The sequence below is a fragment of the Calonectris borealis genome, chromosome Z, assembly GCF_964195595.1.
Source record: "Calonectris borealis chromosome Z, bCalBor7.hap1.2, whole genome shotgun sequence".
Classification (NCBI taxonomy): domain Eukaryota; kingdom Metazoa; phylum Chordata; class Aves; order Procellariiformes; family Procellariidae; genus Calonectris; species Calonectris borealis.
The window spans coordinates 65,946,909-65,967,530 of record NC_134352.1 but is presented as its reverse complement, the minus strand read 5'-3'; the positions used below and the strand labels follow the sequence as shown (position 1 = coordinate 65,967,530).

The 20,622-nt window shown below is 38.8% G+C and overlaps 1 protein-coding gene across 2 annotated transcripts in view; it reads right to left on the bottom strand.

The window, feature by feature from the left end:
• The window catches only part of PDE4D (phosphodiesterase 4D), a 534,058-nt gene that overhangs the window by 106,375 nt on the left and 407,061 nt on the right, over positions 1–20,622 (bottom strand). For both annotated transcript variants that reach the window (XM_075137366.1, XM_075137367.1), the window contains 3 exons: positions 19,737–19,928; positions 5,517–5,553; positions 566–639 (listed from right to left, as the gene is read on the bottom strand). In XM_075137366.1, the coding sequence (XP_074993467.1) occupies positions 566–639; positions 5,517–5,553; positions 19,737–19,928 (303 nt within the window). The remainder of the gene's footprint in view (positions 1–565; positions 640–5,516; positions 5,554–19,736; positions 19,929–20,622) is intronic.

Below are 20,622 nucleotides of genomic sequence, written 5' to 3'. Positions count from 1 at the left end.
AGATATGCACATTTTGAGTGAGGAAAATGACTCCACTACAAAATTTGCCAGTGTAACAAAAGTTAATGTTAACTGTGACGCTGTAACATGATTGGAGAAAGATCATACTTATAATGTCTCATTTATAATCATGAACTACTGTGGGTAAGTGGGATGTCATTATCTTGCATGAGTTAGACAGAGTTCTAGCTTCAGACCATGCAGGTAGCTCACTATGAGTGTGAGCTGTCTGCTCACTTTGATTCATTTGCAAGACTCAGACACTGCCTGAATGATCGTCTTTGAATGATCTTTGACATATGACTAATTTATTGAAAATCATATAAATTGCACAAAACCACTCCAAGTTTATGCAAGGACAACAATGCAAGAGCAATTAGTAGGCAAGGGGGCTGTTGTCTCAGCTATCAAGTATAGCATCTTCAAGGGATTAATAAACTCATTACTCATCTGGATGTTTTATGCAGGTTTGGTGGCACAGACTGAAATTTGTAACATCTAATTGTTAGTCTACATTTAAAAAGTATCACTGCAAAAAGTTCAGTGGCCAAAAATTGACACTCACTTGCTGGGTGCCCGATCTTGTAAATTGGTTAATGCAGCAAAGTTATTCCGTACAGTACGCAGGCTGGCCAGCACCTGGAATAGACAAAATTGTTTCAATCTAAGTTTCTGCACAGGTGAGACTGATTTATCTCTGCTCCATTATGCTGAAAGAAAAAGGAAAGGACATTGCAAAACAACTGTAAAAGGTTTCCAGGGTTGGTTTGTCTGAAGCCTTTGACCATTATTCAACAATAACATGTCTGTAATACAAGGGCGATAGAGTATTTCTTTTTTTTCCTCATAAACAACTCATTATTTGTTTAAAGGCAGACTTACTTGAAGAGGAGGAAAGTTTTTCACAGAGTACTAATTAGTTCTTTAAAATGACCATAAAAGCATTTGTGTTTGGAAGATAATAGCCCATTCAAGCCTAGTACTTCATGCATAAGAAATGATTACAGAATTTTCCATTTGCAGTTCAGCCGCCAGAAACCTCAAAGGACAAAGGGAGTTAGATCGTCTAGACTGCCAGGAAAAATATAAGTGGCTCCTTTAAGGAGTGCAGTTGAGTCAGCGGCTTAGTGCAGAAGGCCAGAGTAAGAGGAAGGTATCACCTGAGCAGGTGGGAAATGTCTGCAGACTCTTACAAGCTTTGCACATTGGGAAAGATGACATAAATGAACTACTTCCTTTCTGGACTTAATTTTGTGGAAGATGGCAGCTAGTGGAGGCAGTAGAGGAGTGTCTTCTTGTTATAAGTGGCGTAGGCACTCTCTTCTGGAGGTAGTTGGATAAATGCAACAAATTTTGTACCATGTAAGACTAATAAGATGCACCTCTTCGACTGGGGAGAGGCAGTTCAGCTGATGTTGGAGAGGAACCACGAGTTGTTTGGAACCAGACTGGGAATGGGAGAAGGCAGCAACACTAATCATTGGTGTGTCTTTGCAGAAGTTGCCCTTTGTTGTTTCTCAGCCCAGACTGGGCTGGTTCCCTGGTGAACCCATCCTAGGAATAACAAAGGTGGGAATGGGAATTTGCGTTCCAGGGTTCCGAGTCGAGGAGGATACAACCCGCTTTTCATAGCCCCTTGAATTTATACATAAGGTAGGAAGGGGGTAGGAGGCTGAAGAGAAAAGAAGGATTTAGTGAAAGCTTCTAACAGACAGAAAATATTCAGGAGATACTAATGATTGGCAGTATTCAAGCTACTGTAGGTAATTCCCAAATGAGTTAAGATAATAAAAATAAAAATACATTTGTTGCCTAATTAGACAGTATTAATTTAGTTATATTTTCATTTCCAAAGACCAGGAGGCAAACTCACATATTTTACATTCAGCGTGGAATAAAAATAATTATGTATGCCAGCAAATTTACATGACCAGGGTACAGTGACTCCAATAAATGTTGTATTTAGATGTTGGATATACACTGATGGAAATCAGGCATGAACTGAGCAGAAGGGGAAAGAAAATCTTGGAGTTCAAAAGTTCAAAAATACATATATACAAAGAAAAATTGCTGCAGTTTGAAAATGTTGTAAAAGGAAAGGATGACCTGAAGGTGGAAGGAGAAGGAAAGCATAAACAGAAAAAAGTTAGGCCTATTAAGGTAAGACACACATTTCAGTAACTGCAGTCCATTTTCAGTTCTCTTCGGTCAATCTGCCTGGGTTCAGTTTATGTGTGCCAGGATGCTGAGACGGCTTGTATATGCTAGTATTGTCAGAGAAACATACCTATGTGGCTCCCAGAGCTGTCTCAGGCCATGAAAAAATGTAGTCGGTTTTCCTGGTTGCAAGTTCCTATTCAATAAGCCCTGTTGAAATCAAATTGGCTGTATATTCAGGTGCACTGAAAACTGGGAGGACGTACAAAGGTAGCTAAGTGACTCCTCGGTGAGTGATCTCAGGTACAGCCATGCTTATTAGCTCTGCTTCTGCTGGATTGCAAAGAATGACTCTGTACCTGCTGCACAGGGCTGAGTTTCAGAAAGGTTAGTAGGCTAGGCACGATGCCACGTGAACCTACATGTCGGATCTGAAATAACAGGACATTTAGCACCTGGGGTGCTGGGGAAAGAAACGTGCAGGGCTGCAAGGTTGATCAGGGCCAGTTATGAGTGGAGGCTAATGAGCGTTGCTGGACCCACGCTTGGGTCCCTGAAGAGCTGTGAGGGAGTCTCTCTACCGTGCCCACCACTATGCACATTGACCAGATTTTTCCACTCTTTGGTTTGTATCTCCTTCTATTTGTTCTTCTGGCAATGAGATAATTGTTTTGTAGGTCCAGGGGTGAAATGACCAGCATCCCAGCTGCTTCAGGATACATGCACGTATTTTGAGTTTCTGCAAGTGCAAGGCATCCCTGCATACATATGAATGTAAAAGTGACAACAAAAACTTTGGCCATTAGCTACAGTGGAGGTAAACAACTTGATTTACTGTATAAAGGTATTAATATTTATAAGTCTATTATATTATAATATAAGTACATAAAATAATATTTCAATTTTTCATCGTAATTTGCTTTAAGTGACAGTTTCTCTGTCTCCAGAGGTTCCAGTTGTGCTTAATGTTTCTAGAGTTAGATTTGTGAGCAAAAAGCAACCAGTCACCTCCAAACCTCTTTAGGTTTAATCCCTAAGTAAGTAATATTATTTTCAAAATCAAGTTATATACAAACAGTTGCAAGTGAATTAAAAAAAAATCAAACTTTTTTGACGATAAAAAAACTACAGAATTGGTCCTTAAATTTCAAATAATTCAAATGATTTTATTTTGAAAAGTGAAATTCTATGAATAATTGAATTACAGCAGTTGCTGTATATTACAATATAGGGAAGTGCAACTAATAATATCCTTGTGAAAGATTTTTTAATTTTAGCTTACCAAATTCCATTCTGATAAAAATAGTAAATTATCTTGTCCTGGGGCCAGATTGTATGTGGGGGTCACAGTATGCCACCCTGCCTCCAGTTAACAAATGCAGCCACGCTACCATGGTGATGTGCTGAATAGTAACTGAAATGCTAAAATTGGAACTATTACCACCAGGTGGCTCATGATCAGATGAAACAAGCCTCCTGATCAATTGAAGAAAATACGGACAGTTTGAAGGAACATGTGTTTCACATGCCATGATCTACTGCCACCAGGAAGCCCTGAATGGATTAAAATGGTGCTTTGGCTGTTTGGAACACAAAAATGCATCTACATGATGAAATATTGCTCTAGGAAGACATTAAAAGGGTGGTCTATACAACGTAACTGGCGATAGGACGAGAGGAAATGACCTCAAGTTGCGCCAAGGGGGGTTTAGATTGGACATTAGGAAAAGTTTACTGAAAGAGTGGTCAAGCCTTGGAACAGGCTGCCCAGGGAAGTGGCTGAGTCACCATCCCTGGAAGTATTTAAAAGACGTGTAGATGAGGCGCTTAGGGACATGGTTTAGCGGGCATGCCCTCTCAACCGCATGTCAATTCCACCTGGGTCAAGGAATGTCACTTGTGATAACTCACTCTGTGACTACTTTGTCTCCTGTTCAATGCAAATGAAAACAGGTTGATTTAAACCACTGCTAACAGGGTTTTGCACTGAAATACTAAAAGCTCTCAAATAATCAATTACAGCACCTTGGTGCAAGTAGCAATAACATTCAACTGCTCCTGCTCTAATTGCTGAAGCTCGTCCATCAACACCAACATGAATATGAAACTATCCTTAAAACAAATAGGGTGTTTTGTTCCAGGAAAAAGATATCCATAAATGGGGTGTAATATTTGCTGCTTTTGTAGGCATACTATAACTGGTCTTACCTATGTGGCATAATTTGTAATAAAAATTCAGATGACAATGAACATGAACTTAACTCTAGTAAATATTATTGGATTGCTTGACCACCATACAATTTGTATTTTTTCTGTGCTCACGGCATAGGGTTTTTATGTTTCCTGAGGAACTAAAAGCCAAACAGGTTTTACTTTTTTTCCCCTTCTTTTTTTTCCTGTAATTTCTTTTCTTCCATTATTGTTGAAGTATATTTACTATTTGAGAGACCTTAAAGTATTCTTAGAAAAGGCCCTGGCTTAATCTTTTCTCGGCTAATAAAAGATGAAGGTATTCATATTAAAGATTTGATCAGCCAGTGTCTTATAAACACTGTATGTTTACAATATAATTAAATATATAATAACCTATTAAATTAATATTAATTGTTTTAACAGCTGATCATTAGACCAAAACAACCTGCATATTCAGACTGAAGTTGGACACATTCTTCTTATTTGAGACTGCTGTGTGACTCAACCTTTCTCTTTTCATTCACCTTCAATCACATATGAGTTCCAGATTTATTTTTTGTCCCTGTAGTCACACTGAAGTAACTTCATTCCTATCTATTACGGGGTAAAACCTATCATCATCAGTTCAAGGAACATCAAGACAAGACAGCTCTGTTGCTAAAAATTGTGGAGTTTCAATCTAAATTATATCGAATTTTGAGCTGGTATTTTAGAAAACAGAATCCAAATGGAAAAATCAAACAAATAGAGATGGTTTTGTAAGGGACCATAAATATTCTGGGTAAAAGGTATCTTGCATCTAAAAATTACCTTGTATTGAATGCATAAAAGGTGTTCAAAAGGAGAAATTGTAATTGTAAAAAAAAGGAGAATAACAGAGAGCACAGATTTATCTTCATCATGACTCTCTGCTACAGTATTTGAAAAGAGATCAGTGGAAGATGTTTATCATGTTGTTGCACTTCAACTTTTCAGATAATCAAAAAGCTTTAAAAAAGAGAGGTATAGATAACAGAGTAGGAGGTTTAGGATGTTTTGTTTAGACAGTTTTTTCCTGTTTCAAGCAAACATACCTTATATAATATTAACAATGGAAAATAACTGGTTTGGCCATTTGGCCTTTAAATTGCAAGATCATATGAGAAATATGGCAAAATTGTGCCTACCTGAGCAAATGGTGTCACAATCAAGTCATCTCCATGTCTGAAAAAATGAGCAGAGTTGTAAGTTAGGTATTACTGAAAACTTATCTCACTGCTTTAACAGAAAGAAAATCAGGTTTTACAATGCACTGTAGGTAACTCTAGTTTTATTCTTCAGCAGTTACTCACTACCGCTGCTTTGCATATTCTTTGAAAAGTAGATATCGACTTGGTTGTTGCCCAACTGCCTGGCACGTCTATGGGATGGCTGATGAACCAGCCGGTTTCTGTGCTGCGAGTTGGGCAGGCAACCGACTGCCCAGGACTGATCTGCAGAGATTTCATCCCAAAGGATGGAGGTGAAAATACCAAAAGCGACCTCATTGAGGGTTACCGGCAGGTTTGAGAGCACTGGACGGACGAGTAACTGCAAAGTAAATACAAGTAGGCTGAAGGGCTGTTGATCTTAAGAGTGGCATCTGTAACACTAAGGGTCTGGAGTCAGACCTCTCCAGGGGACCACAGGGACAGGGAAAACTTGGGAGTTTTCAGTTATCATATCCAGTATATGACAGCAATCAAGATGAAAAGAAATTTTCCAAAGACAAAAACCCAATATGATTCCATTTTTGATTCTCCTGTATTTTCCTACAGTGAATTTATTGTGATGAGTTACAGCTTTCAGCAGAAATTACCATTGCTTTGGTGCTATTTTAATGTTATTTAAGTTTAAGCATAAAATATGAATATTTAACAACAGGTTTCAAGTCCATGAAAATCTAATCAGAAAGAGGCTTTCTGATAAATGGAGAAATATGATTTGCATTTAAGTTGCTACAACATCATTCTTATAATTTATATACTGTCCACAAGACAGTAATGTTTCTGCAGGTATTGCAAGAACCTAATAAAAAAGCAATAAGTACAACCTGTAAGAATGAAACAAAACTCCCCAATATTAAAAATTATCATAATGCTTAATATCTGTGTAGCTGTTTTTATTACTATCTCTTCTATGTCTGTTAGTTGAAATAGAGAAATGGATTTTTACAGACCCTGCGGAAGAAGTCTGCACTTTTAACAAGGTCTTTGCTGGAGTGGTTGGAATAAGGTGTTGCTTCAGGTTGCTTCCAGCCTGGCTGGAAAGCTTGTAAGCCAGATCCTCACACCAAATGAGGAGAAACATGGCACCATGGGAGGAACTCGGAGGCTTTAATTGCCCAATGAAGCCAAATCCAATCGGTTATTATAGACACCATGAATCAGCCCAGGGCATTAACAGGGGAGTTAATTACTAGCTGGGTTTAGTACCTCTTCACATTTTCATTCGGTCGTGAAAACATCAGGAAATGCCCTAGACTATAATTTCTGATCAGGATTGCTTAGTGAGTTACACAGCTACACAAAGGCTTCAGCAGAAGATAAGCCACATCCACCTTTTCTTTTCTCTCCTGTTCTCCACTTAAACAGCCATAGTGTGAATATGTATGCTACCTCACTTCCAGAAATATTATGCTCTTTGTCTTCAAATTTTGTGAAATGGTATTATCTGCTGTGTGACAGCTGGCTTACCTATTCCTCAGTAAAATCTCTTAATTTCTTCCCTTTTATAAAGAATATTTTTACTATTTGCGTATAGCTACTCCATTTTCTCTTCTGTTTTGACACTTAAAAGAGGCACAGCCGTGTAGAGCAAGGAATCCTGCATTAGTCATCTGAATGACTTCTGCAAAGATGGAAAAGCCTAAAGCCTCAAGTAAATTATTTGCCAGTCTTCCTCTTGCCTAACCACTTTCTCTGTTACTCAGGTTATTTAGGCAAAAAGCAAACAAAGGGTTGAGCGAATTCTTAGAAATGAGTGTGTTTTCTGAGCGATCAAATTTTGCAGAGAAATTGTATCCAAAATCAATATGCAAACCCATTTTTTCATAATCTAGTCTAATTTCCACATTTGGAAATCATGAAGGGGCAGAATCCTGGAGATGGAAACTTTTACAAGTAACAGCAGACTGGACAAAGACCAAAAATATTAAATTGTTTCTACCTGTAAATAAACCAGATAGAGTAGAGCTAGTTCTTTATAGCGTCACAAGCATCTGTCAGTGGCAAACACTCTGAATTCCCCACATACGACACAAATGCACAAAGTATTCATCAGTGCTTCAAATTCCCAGGCAACAGCTACAACATAGTTATTAACTGTTAAACTGCAGATTGGCAAAACTATGAAAATAGGATGGTCCTTCTTCTCACCATCTCCTGTGGGCTTTCTTATCGGAGGTGGTACTTTCTTGCTCTTCTTCCCATTCAGTGCCCCTGTTTGCTACCCCTTGAATGCTGAGGCACTTCTAAGAGGCAACAAGTACATGTTTCTGGGCTTTCTGCCCTGGAGGGTTTTTTTTCTTTTCTATAAAATAGCATGACCCCACGCCTCTAATTTTCAAACTTCATTCTACTTGAGCTCTTGCTGGATTGCATTTCATGGAGAACACTGATAGAATAACGTAGCTTGTTATTTTTTAGAGGGGGCATTATTAAATATTAATTTAATTCACTGAAATCAACACAGGATTTAATTTTCACTTTTCAAATGCCCCTTGTGTCAAAAGCAGAATCCCAGAAATTATCATTATTTTGGCGAAAGCGTGATACTGAAAGTGCAGATATCCACACCTTTCGCAAAGCAGTTTAGCACACACCAGACCCACGTGAACAGAAAAGCAATTGCGTAGTGTGGTGAGTAATCTTTAATCCACACTGGGTCAGGAAATCTGGAAAAGGTGAGAGTGCTCAAAAAGGGAGCAGACACGTCTAAAGCGGCTGTGTTATTTTTTGTACAGAACAGCAAGAACATATGATTCAGTCAAAGTGCCATTGATCTACAGCGTACTGCAGCGTAGTAAAGACTACAATGTATGAGTGTGCTGCTGTTTTCTTTTCAGATGATACGGAAGCTGATAGATGATTCTGTCTGGATTCTGGACAGGATAGTGCCACTTGTCTATATTCAGAAAGAGCAAGAGGCAGAGTAAACCCTGTGCAATATATCACAAGCTTCTAAATATAGACAGAGCTGTTAACTTTTAAGGTTAGAAGAAATTGTTCACATCAGTGTTAGACTCTGTTAACTAAAATGCCTGGCATACTTGTTCACATCTTCATTTTTCAAAGGAAAGACAGATTTGAAAGCAGAATAATTTTCACATAGCCCCAAAATTTGAAACGATCGAATCCACCACCACCAAAAAAGACTGCTAAAGCACACAAGAGTCCACATGAAATGAATCACTGTTACATAAAACCCAGGCCAAATTTCCATTAGCAGACCAAAGATTATATAACGCATTGCAAATTATTTATCACGTTAAAGTGATAGAGCTTGGCCTTCTGCAAATTTTCTGGGTTTTGCTTCCTAACCTTTGCTATGGGACATACCTGAACTCACCCCATATATCCTATGATGGTCCCCACCCTGGAGAAGAGATAAAAGTGCTATGCTAATTCAGAAGTTAGATGAACATGTTCAGCTGACTGCTGCCAAACAAAAAGTACAAAAATTTTGCTTCCTTTCCTCAAGATTGCCATTAATTTGTCTCTTCTATCCCAATTACAGAACAGTAATTAACTTTGCCTCCACTAAAAAGGAACTTAGAGATGCATGCATAGACAGACAGAGAAGCAGGCAGGAAGATGAACACAAGGATAGATGGGGTGACTGCATAACCTTTATTTCTTAATTAAGTTGGGATAATTTCATATTATCATCTAATAAGAGGAGTAGCTAGAGAGACATTCTGCAGACCTGCTAGGATAGAGTTAAAAAAGGAAAGGGTGTTTTTTCAATGTGATCAGAAAAAATTCAAGATATCCATTAAGGAGGAGTGAGTCCCAGACCATATAGACCACTAGAAATGTCAGTCGGCACTTGCCAGTGTGGAGTTTTGCAGGGAAGGTCCTGAATAGGTTTGTTTTTGTAAAGGCCGTAGTAAACTCAGATTAAGACTTTCTAGACACACATGAAGAATACCAAGTGAGTGATCTTAAGAACACATATTGCAGATGGGAGACATAAACAGGATAAATAAGAGCTCTGTCTAAATAGAAGGGGGAAATGTACAAAAAATATTTACACCAATTTGACACATACCATTTCATGGACAAGATATGGTCAAAAGAAAATTCCTGGTTAAGCTTGATACAATTTTTATAGCCTAAATTGTAAGATTAGAGGAAAGAATCTTGATGCTTTGTATCAGTTTAAAGCATGATCATACTGGTTGGCCACACTCTGCCATGTGAATGAAAATCTCACTTATCTCCCCAGGATAAGTGCTGGCTGAGGATGCTGGCCAGGCTTTAAATCCAACTGGCATAGTCTGTGTTGGATTCTCTGGCTACAAACTTGGGACACAGCCTATTTGAAAGAATAAAGCTGCCAACAGACTTTGAAAAACCCTAGGGCACAGTGGCTGTCTGGAATCCCTGCACTGTGCTCCACAGCAAGGATTAAGGCTTTTGTCACATTGTCACAAGAATTGACTCCTATTTTACAGTGTTCTTTTTGGGCAATTTTTTTTTTTTTTTTTAATATAGAAACATAGCAAACATAATCGCAAGGGAAAATCCATACTGTCTATACACAACATACAAAATAGGAAAGAAGATGATCATGAAAGCAGTCTTCTGTATGAACCAGAAAATCTATTGCAGCCTCCTTTTTCAGTGTAAACATCTAAATTTGGATTGAACATGACATCCGCTCATTTTTGTATATAAGGCTGATTCAGACTTACTGTCCAATAACATGCTATAAATACAGCTTGAATGAGACATTTGTGTTTTGCTTGCACATATGCTGGAACACAAATATACCACGTGCAAAATCACAAATGGAGAACAGAGAGTGAGGTGATCATTTACCCTAATTGCTAGGATTTTTTTTTCTGCCCCAATAACATTTTACAGGTAAAGCCAAATAAACACACAAAAACCATATGAATTAGGTATGCTGAAAATATGCGTGTTGCTCAGGTTCAGTTTTTAGCAGCAATAAAATCTGATTCTAGATTGCACTCTGATACAATAATGGAAACATCATGTAATGACACCAGCCAGCAGAAGCTGTGCTCTAAGGACAGAGAACAGGAGGGGTGGCTGGCTGCTCCATGCAGCTTGCACTTTATCATCATCTGCATTTGGAGAATCCAAATGGGTTGGTTTGTAATACTGATTTTGCAGGGTCAGAAATCATAGTGCTCCGAGTTTGTTTATTCTGCAAGAACAGTGCTTCAGTTCATCTCAATTTCTGAAGACTTTGAAAACAATTTTCTAGTAATCCTAACATGAGAGAGCCCAGGCCTGGCTCCAAAAACTAAGGCTGACTGGGAATATGAGGCCCCTCTTAATGCTGTGCCCACGTTATGGGGTGTGACAGAAACTGGGTTACAGCTTTTCCCAGATAGTCAGTGGGTTGTCGGTGATTTGCATCTCATTGAAAGGTTGAGCGCCATTTGGGGGATGATCTGGCATCTAAGGCAGGGGCTAGAGGCTACGACACTGTGAGCGGGTTAGGATTTAGGGTTGAGAGAACAAGAAATTGAAATTGTTGATGAAGTCACGAGCTACAGAGGAGGGGGTTGTTTTTCCCAGAACATTTCTTTATTTCTGAGAACAAATACCTTAAAGGATTTTTGAAAGAACTACTTGAAACCAGTTGTTCTATCACACAGTAGACAGACCCTGAATGAAGCAGACTCTTGTCAGCTATTGTCTGAGTGTTTCTGAACACCACATTTTCCTATAGAACCATGCAGTTATGTCCTCCTGATACTTCTTTCTAATACAACAACAGAGCTTGCTCTAGTTAGTCAAAAGTATTGCTGTAATATTGGGAGTTCTGGAGAGTCCAATCTACTTAATTTCAATTGAGTTTGACCAGATGGAAGAGAATTGGCTCAGAGAAGCCACCGTCCCTGAGAAGTACATTATCCCAGCCAAAAGAAAGGCTGGTTATAGTAGTTCTCCTTGGACTACTTAACTAAGCAAGTTAGACTTAGGAATACACACTAAAGGGAAAAAACATTTCTCCAGCATAAATCTCACCAGCAAATACTGCAGACACAAGTGTTTCCAAACACCCTGATTAACTTTATATGGAGCACAAATCAAGTTACTCCACTATGGCATGTTGATGAAGAAAACAATACTTGGCCACCTTATCAGAGATCCAAAAGACAGCTCAAAACAAATGTGGATTATTACACTGGCTAATACACACCAAGATATGCCATGTCCTAACGTACCTGGAGTTTTTCAGGTATAATGGATATTTTGTACAAGAAAGTTTGAATACTTGGAGACTGCTCTGTTGAAGTCATCAGTGTTAGGTTACCCAAATTACAATCTTACTTCCAGTTGAACTTCATTAGGACTCAAGGTGAGGAGCTCTCTCAAGACTTGGAAAGACAGAATGATCATATCCGTTACAGACTAAAGGACAGGAAAGGAACAGTGAATACCAAGGTGTTTTTAAATCAGTATTTTGAGATTTAATCCAGGCAGTATCAGGAAGCATTATCTGGTTACCTGTGTACCTCACTGTGCATGACCAGCGTCATATCACAGTGCCTGTGCTTTGAGCAGATGAGAAAAAAGAGACTTTGCTGGGTGATAAGGGCAGCTAACTACATCTCAGTGATGGTGATCCAGAAGCTTCATTCAGGATTGTTGGATAGACTGGAAACAGAATCAGCTGTCTAACTCTAAGAACGGGAAGTATTACTATTTTTCCCCATTCCGCATCATATGTTATAAGAACACTATCAGGCTTCTTCCAGCTCCCATGAAAGTATCATAGCACCTTTGGAAGAGTTCAAGGAAGACCAAGGTCTCTTGTGTCAGACCCAACTACTTCCTTGCTCAGAGAGTTTAAACATTTTCCAAAGAGACTGCACTCACACATCTGACTTGGGTAATCTGCCTGAGGAAATCATGTAGGTACTGATGTAATGGGCCATCACAGAAGGATGCCAGCATATGTGCAAGATATGAAAACACAGGACAACTCAAGAAATCACCTGTATCATATTGCCCCAAACAGCCACCAAACTTCAACGCTTTAATCCTACCATAATAAAGCAGAGCATTTAGATGACAGGTGGATAACTCTGAGCAATCGACCTGCGTTAAGTCTGACAGAGAATTACTCAGTCCTAAAAAGAAACAGAGCATGGACTTGCCACAGTGTTTCACTGGCATAGGTGGGTTTCCTTCTAAAATCAGAAAGCCGTCTACCTGGGGGTCACTGAGGCGGTGGCGAGGGAACAGAAGCTTCTGCAGCGTGGGGGTTGGTTTGTGTGTTGAAGGAGGAGCTGCATTAAGCCAGAGGATGGAGGACTTTGAACCAGAAAAGAGCTGAACTCAATCAGAAGAGTCCAGGCCAATTCAGCAGTGCTGTTGTTGGACTGCTTATACAACAGAAATCATCATTACAGCCTTTAAGCAAGGCTGTAAAACAAACAAGCATCAGTGACTAAAGGATAGGTTTGTGTTCTGCTTAGGTTAGAGAAAATTAATGAGTGGGTGTCCACACATGACTGGAAGCAATCAAGTTAGTGCAGCTTAATGAGTTACTATTAATCAGTTTTGATTGCATTAGCTGACACACATAAACTCTTGGCTGGTTGCAAACAAAAATAAAATGTATTACCTGGAACTGCTTTTAAGCAGCAGATATTTGGTTGCTTGCTTGTCCCTGCCCCATATGCTTAAGTGTTGAGAACAGATACGATTGTGTTACTTCCGAGGAATAAGAATACGTGACTTTCCATGTGAATCTCCTACTGATGCAGGCTGAAAGATTTCCTCTCTAAAAGAAATAAGAGCAGAGCTTCTGAGAACAGCACCTACTGAAGGTAACTTCCCAGCCTGAGCGAGCTTGCTCTCAGCCAGCCACAGGAAGATTGTCTCAGCTTCAAGGTTTAGAAAAAAGGGTCCCCTAACCAAATTCAAAGATCCCTAAATGTACGTATATAAGAAGAAACAAGAAGACTTCAATAAAAACAAGGCAAAACCACCAGAATTTCAGTTTGTCCATTTTCAGGGAATGAACTCCACAGCTAACGCAGCATTAGTGCCATTGCAAGCATACAGAGCGCTGTTTGTGCCCTGGGGGGTGAAACAAGAACTAATGTTCTTCTGGGTTGTGAAATAAATCCAGCTGTGCGTGTAGGTGGTCAGTGAGCTGGAAAAGCAGGATCCCCCAAAACATTCAAGTCCCTCTTTACAAAGTTCCCTTTCTCCACACCGCTCCCATCCTTCAGTGTGGCGTGCACACACGCGCACACACGAAACGCACCCATCCTCCCTCCCCTCCACTGCAGACCTGCCTAGCAAGCCCAGAGATGAGTGGTGTTGTGATGTAGCTGAAATCCCAGCTAAGAATCGATTTTGGTACCATGGTTTTAATAACATGCCACCTTTGACTGAAGAGGTTTAGGAATTCACTCCGCTTTATTTAGCACAGGAACAGTAACTTGCCACCTTTGTTTCAAACACTCATTATTTGCAGAAGAGGGGAAAAAAAGCCTGATGCGTTAAAAGTGTTTGAAGGGGAAGTGATGGGTTTCACAACTGAGAGTTATATTTGGAAAATGATTAGGCTTTAGATTCGGACATAAAAACAATAATTATTCTGTATTGTCTGAATGTAAGACAAAATCAGTTTGCATTTCATCAAAAAAAATCCTGATTCAACCACCATATAAAGGCATGTTAGAACACCTTAGAACCTCCTGAATTAAAAAGCAGATCAAAAGACGCCAAATATTCTCATTTTGTTTACAGCATAACTGATTTCCTGATCAAAAAATGAAGATAGTGCAAACTTATTATTTAAATTTAAGCAAACTGGATATTACTGAGTTCTTTGTTTTGGATTCCATTTGTAAAATGTCCCGAGCATCTGGAAAGGACACAGTGGTCGTCTTAAAAAATGTTTTTGTTTATAACTCAAAAAAAGATTGTACTAAATATGTTATAACTAATGTACTAAATGTTATAACTCAAAAAAAGACTTACTAATTACTTAGCTTAATTTAAACTGCAACCTGGAGATTTCTTCAAATTAAAAGATCTTAAGAACAAAAAAGCAAAACCCAAAGCAGCAAAATATCAGCCTATTTTTCCTAAAGTCAGGTAAGTACATTTCTTTCCATGAACAAATAAATGTCTCAAGCAATTTAATACATTTTTTCATTAAAAATTGTTTCTAAGCTGAAACACACATAGAAAATGCATCTTAAAAGATTTTTTTAAAGCAGGTTGGACTTTGAAGTTTAACTGGCTCTTTTCAGCCAGTTAAAAAGATAAAAGAATCTGATGAATCATAAAGAATTTCAACAGCAGTTTATCTGGAAAGACAGACGATTATTTCTAATTTGTTAAACTGAGGTGCAATTACTCTGCTCAGTAACTGCATGTCTTTTCTGCTGTCCTACAGTCTTGGCGAGAACCTTGCAGGGAAAAGGTTTTTTTTCTCGTAACTTCAGATGCATACTCACAGCATTTTATTAACAAATCCAGGCCTCGCTGGCTCAGAAACAGAAGAATAAGCTGTATCACTAATAATTTGGCTTCCTATTCCGGATGAGAAAATATACCCTCATTTCATGATTTTATTGTCATATTAAAGGCTCGGGTGAACCTTATTAACTGTGCAGATTTGCCATCTTTGTCTGACATTATTTTAAAGTACATTCCCTTTATGAATCTGATCCAGATTGAATACAATGCAATATTTTTAAAAGATGAGCAGACTGTCCAGAACTGGGAAACATATGTGCGAGTTTACCTCAAAAATTCTCTTCTCTGGCGGTTGTTCCACATGCCAGTTAAAGGGATATTTCAGCCCATTCGCAGCTTCAGGTCAGGACCAGACCTGTCAGTCACTGACAAATCAGGGAACTCCCTGCCTTGGAATTTCCTTTTACTTAAAGTAATATTTGCAGCCAGAATAATTCTGTTATTCTTTATTCTTTGCAAAATTACAGATTATTTTTGCTTTATTTTGGAAAAAAATATCCACACAAATTAAAAATCCCACAGCTATTTCTCCAGCTATTGAAGAAGGGGATAAGTCATCCTGACAAAACAACCCAAATCTCTGTGTGTTAGTATCCATGTTTATCAGACTACAGAGGCTCTTTTTGTTCCAAAGTAGTCCACATTTGGGTTTTATTATTCGAAGAGAGGACTTTTTAGATTTTTTTTGGTAAATGTGGAGCCAAGGCTTACAGATATGTTCAAATACAGTCTACAAAGCAGCACGTCCTCTAGGAGAAGGCAGGGTAATACTGTAGTTATAGGGAAAAAATCCTGGAGTAAATTGCACCCTCTTGACATTTGTTTTACCAGGAACAGCAGCAGAGGGATGCTACTATTTACAGAAGGTATTGGCAGAATAGCAGTAGGCTGGCCAGGTTGGGGAATGGGTGTACTAGTGGCCATTTGGCCATTTAGCAGATCACCAGGCCAATGACCCTGCAGTCCCCTGTGGTCAGTGTTCCCTGGCTGGGTTCTGGTGCTTTAAAGATGGAAGCAAGGTTTACTAGAAATTAGCAAATTTTGTGTAATTGTACTAATCAGAGCTTATCACCTGAGTGCTAAGTCTCTCTAAAGAAAGCCAGAAAACTCCCCACACCAGCTACTTTTTTACTGAGTGAGGTTCAGTTGGCCAAGTCCTGAGAAGACCAGGATGTTGCTGCCGAGCTGTGTTCTGTGATCTTGTGGAAATGGGAAAAGGGTAGACTTAAGCAGTGCTTATTGTCACATACCTTTTCCCCCAGATACATTCAGAAGACATAGTCGAGCTCAGATAGGCTTCTGTACCGAGAGTGTGTTGGTCCTCTACTCTGGTCTGCTATACTCTCGTCTGCTTCTTCAGGGTCGCAGACAGGCTTCTCTCCCTTTAGAGTGGCAGTTAAAATATGGGCTCTGCCCTAGCTAGTGGACTGCTTATTGGCTTCTTTCTAGTGTTCATGAGAGCGCTAATGATTTCACTGAAGAATCCATTTTTTAACCTGGTGATTCTCTACAAATTCAATCTCATGCTCTGTTAATCAGAGCAGTGATCCCTTAGCAAGAAAGACATAAAAAGTGTTACCACTGCTGCCTCTGTCTGCATTTGCAAGCTCTGAGCAGCAACAGCAGTTCAAACAGGTGAGTATTAAGTAATCAGGCCACCTTTGCAAGACATCCACATTCAGAGCTCCCTACTTCACTGATGCCTTCAAATGTAAACCTGATAATTCCTCCAATACAACACTGATGACTTCTCTCATCTTTCAGCTGGCTTCTCTTCCCTTTTTTCCCAGTGTTGCAACTGTGCTGTTGGGGACTTTTTTGTTTTCAATTCTGCATTCTTTATTCTCCTTCTCGTTAAAATTGTTTTCCTGTCTGTCATCACAGATCCTGCCCTGTAATTCCTCATATTAGCTCACTGATCCTCACTGGCTTGCTCATTCACTTCTCCTTCTCTTGCACATCCTCATCTCTCTGCTGGAAATCCCATAGCCAGGCTTCACAGCACATCTGTACTCCTCTGCCTTGGACGCTGCATCTTCCTGTCTAAACCACCTGTCTCTCCAGTTCACCACCTTGAATGGCTTTTTCTCATCTCCTCCTATCCATACTGCTTTTTTTTCCTCTCTAGGACCACGCTATTTCTTCCAAGAGATAATTGAAAAAATGTGTTACTGACTCCCACTCCTTTTTATTTGTTTTTCCTTTCTTACCATACAGCTGCTTTTTCTGCCTCTTTCAGTGCCATAACTGCACCCACGTTTGTCCCACTAACCTCCTCTCATCTAAGCAGCCCTGCACTCATCCTGTCTTTTATTCTTTTCCTTAGCTAATCTGGCTCCTCACTTTAAAATACACTTTAATCTCTCTGATTTTAAAAAACTTTCCACCTCCCCCTTCTCTGCCCTTGTTTCTGTTATTTTCCATCTCAACTCGCTGAATGAAACTGTGAGGTTTACTACTTTGGGCATAGGGACTCACATTGTACCTTCTCCTGGGGATAGTATCTGACTGTGTTAGTCTCTGTTATCACCTTATGCTTCAACTTTGAGTTGTTTGTAGCAGAGCCCATCTTTTCATCTTGGGTTTGCAAAGAGGTGAGCATGACTGTGTTCCCTTCCTCGGCTGGAGCCCAGAGCTGCTGCAGCAGCGAAATAATAAATAATGACGGAATGATGAATTCAGTACTTTAGCGCTGCCATCCACTGGCCGTCTTCGATTATGACGCTCCAATATTTGACTAAAATCTTGAAGTTTTGTTTTTGTTTCATCTGCTGTTACTGAAGTGGAATGCATTATTGTAAGCACACTATTTGAGAGTAATGGAAATGCCAGAAATCTTTGTGTTACATTCCTTCCAAATAAAAGATGCATGCCCTTTGCTTTCTATTTTGCTTTACAATGTGAAATATTGAGGTTGGTAACTCAAGTGCTGAAGAATCAGGGGATTCCAGGTTAAACTGTTATGTACAATTAATTGATCTGCATTACCTGAACGATGTGTATGTTTTGTAATATATTTTGCTCACGCTTAAGAAACATGCAATACTTAAAATTAAGCATGTAGATAGACGCACAAGGGAAACAGGATAATTTGGGAGTAATCTAAAATTTGTGTGATACTTCCCCTGACAACTCTTCCAGCCTCCACCACGTTTAGGAATGGTTTCTCTATTTTAATAATCTTCAGTGGGTTTCTTTTCCATGAGCACATCTAGTTTCTCCTTGAACCCATATATAAAGAGCTTGTGGTATTTTTTCTTCATTTTTTTCCTCGCTATTTATCTTTTTAAACTTTCCCCTCTTTCATTCGTTGGTTTTCTTTTACTTCATTTCTGTGAAATAACCAAGCTTGTTATAATTAGGCTTACTGATATATGATTAATATTCCACAGTTACAACCACTTGTCTTTTACATTTCCTAATGTGTTGCCATCCTAAACAGCGGCAGGAATATTTACGTTCTTAGTACAACAGCTCCTCTATGGCAGGAGACTGTGAAAATCTGTGAAAACCAGATGTGAGGTCCAATAAATTTTATACGCAGATGTGTTTTAAGAAAATTTTGAAAGGAAGAATAGATACGAATATCCAAAGCGAGGTATAATTAGATGGACTAATCAACATTTCTAATAATTATGTGTAAGCTGAAAATAGAAGTGTTCAATTAGAATGACTGCAAGTTAAATATCAGGTGAAATTTCACTCATTATTATGAAAACCTTTTTCCTTTGTTGTGCGTACTAATGCTGTTATTTTTTAAAGAGGATACTGATTGGGTTTTGCCTCATTAAAAACCAGCATTTATATTAATGCTGGGTTTTTAATGCTTTAGACTTCCTTGTTCACTAGGGGACCCTTACAAGCCTGGTCCTTTATTTTAGTGATTTATAATTGAACCATAAACTTGGCAGTGACATTTGGAGCAGATAAGGCAAACAAACAAACAAAAAAATAGTTATTCTTAATTTCTACTACTTAGAAGTGACTAGAAGCTAGGACATTTAACATGTTTTTAGCATCTTACAAATAAACAGAGATTTGCATCTGACTCCTTCTACCCATACAACCTGGGGTCTACACCGACTTGAAAAGTATGATCCACTAGCAGAAAATACACACATCACAGAAGAATAGTGAGAGACGATAGAATAACTTTCCAAAGGCCTTTTGTTAAAATTTTGCCATTTAGTTAAAAGGATATTTGAAATAATTTTTGCCTCTCTTGAATTTATTAATTTCTGCCAGCTGGTGCATCTTTTTTCTAAAAATCTAAAAATACCTGTTGCAAATAAATTGAATCTTTTTCTTAAGAACATTAAGAAGCAGAAATTGAGTTTGTATCGCTTCTCTTGAAAATAACTTAACAGCCAGGAAATCAGAGTTTTCCTTAGTGTTTTGACACACCAGTATTGACTGTCGTCATTATTCTGTCAAAGCTAACAAAGTGCATAAACATACCAAGTACACCCTCATGATATCCTTACTTTCAGAAAACTGCAGTAACAAATACAAGCTTCATTAAAGAAATAAACAAACAATTATCCATGACTAAGTAGCATAAGTGATTACTGTCTTTGATTTTTAAAAGAAATTTCTTGTGGCTGGAAAAATCTTAAGACAGAGGACAAAACATAGGCTAAAAGTATTTTATAATGTACTTACATATCACTGGCAATGGAGGAGTTCCTGGACATGGACTTTGGAGAAAGATCATAGTCACTGTCTGACCGGTAAAGGAAAGACTCCCTACGTTGACTGTGGACAAAATTTGCCTGAAGAATTAGCCCTGATCCGGGGCTCGTCATGGGGTCCAAGGGACTTCGTCCCGATGACGTACCATTGTCTACATCGAAACTGCAAAAAAAAAGGAGAAAAAGATTTATGCCATTGACATAAGAATTTTGAAAGTAAGAAACATTCTTCTGTGAATTAATTACTAGGTAATTCCTTCTTGGTAATAATGGGGAAATAAAGACCTGGTCAAGTCCACTGCTAAGCCAAAAAACAAGGCACACAAGAAATATACTTTAAAATTGCTGATAAACAAAAACAAGTCTGAAGAAAAAGAAATTTGGTAGAGAAAGAAAACACTATTAGGAATACAGGAAGCCTTATGCTTCTCTGCGTGTAGAGTATCCGTGAGCTCTACACCTGAGGAAACACGATGTTTCATTGTTTTCTTCCTCAGGCTCCATCTCTCCTGAGCTGGACCCCCATTATCCTGTCTCCCACTGTTGAGGCAGTTGAGGGCTCTTTTGTTATTGAGTACTGAACCCTAACATTTCATTACTACCCAAATATTTCAAGAACATATTTTGTCTTATCCCAATAAACAAAGTGCTGGGTTGGGATTAAGGTGTATGTGTGTGCTTGGGCATGCTTGCATGCATTAGAGTTGCTATTTTACAAACAGATCGAAGAAGTGAGTTCTTTGCTCACTGCTAAGCAGCGCGACTTCTGTGGCCATTTGTGTCTTTGAACTACACAGTTTAGAACCAGCACTTCTGGCTATTGTATTTGGTATTAAAAGTGGTAAACAGGCTTACCA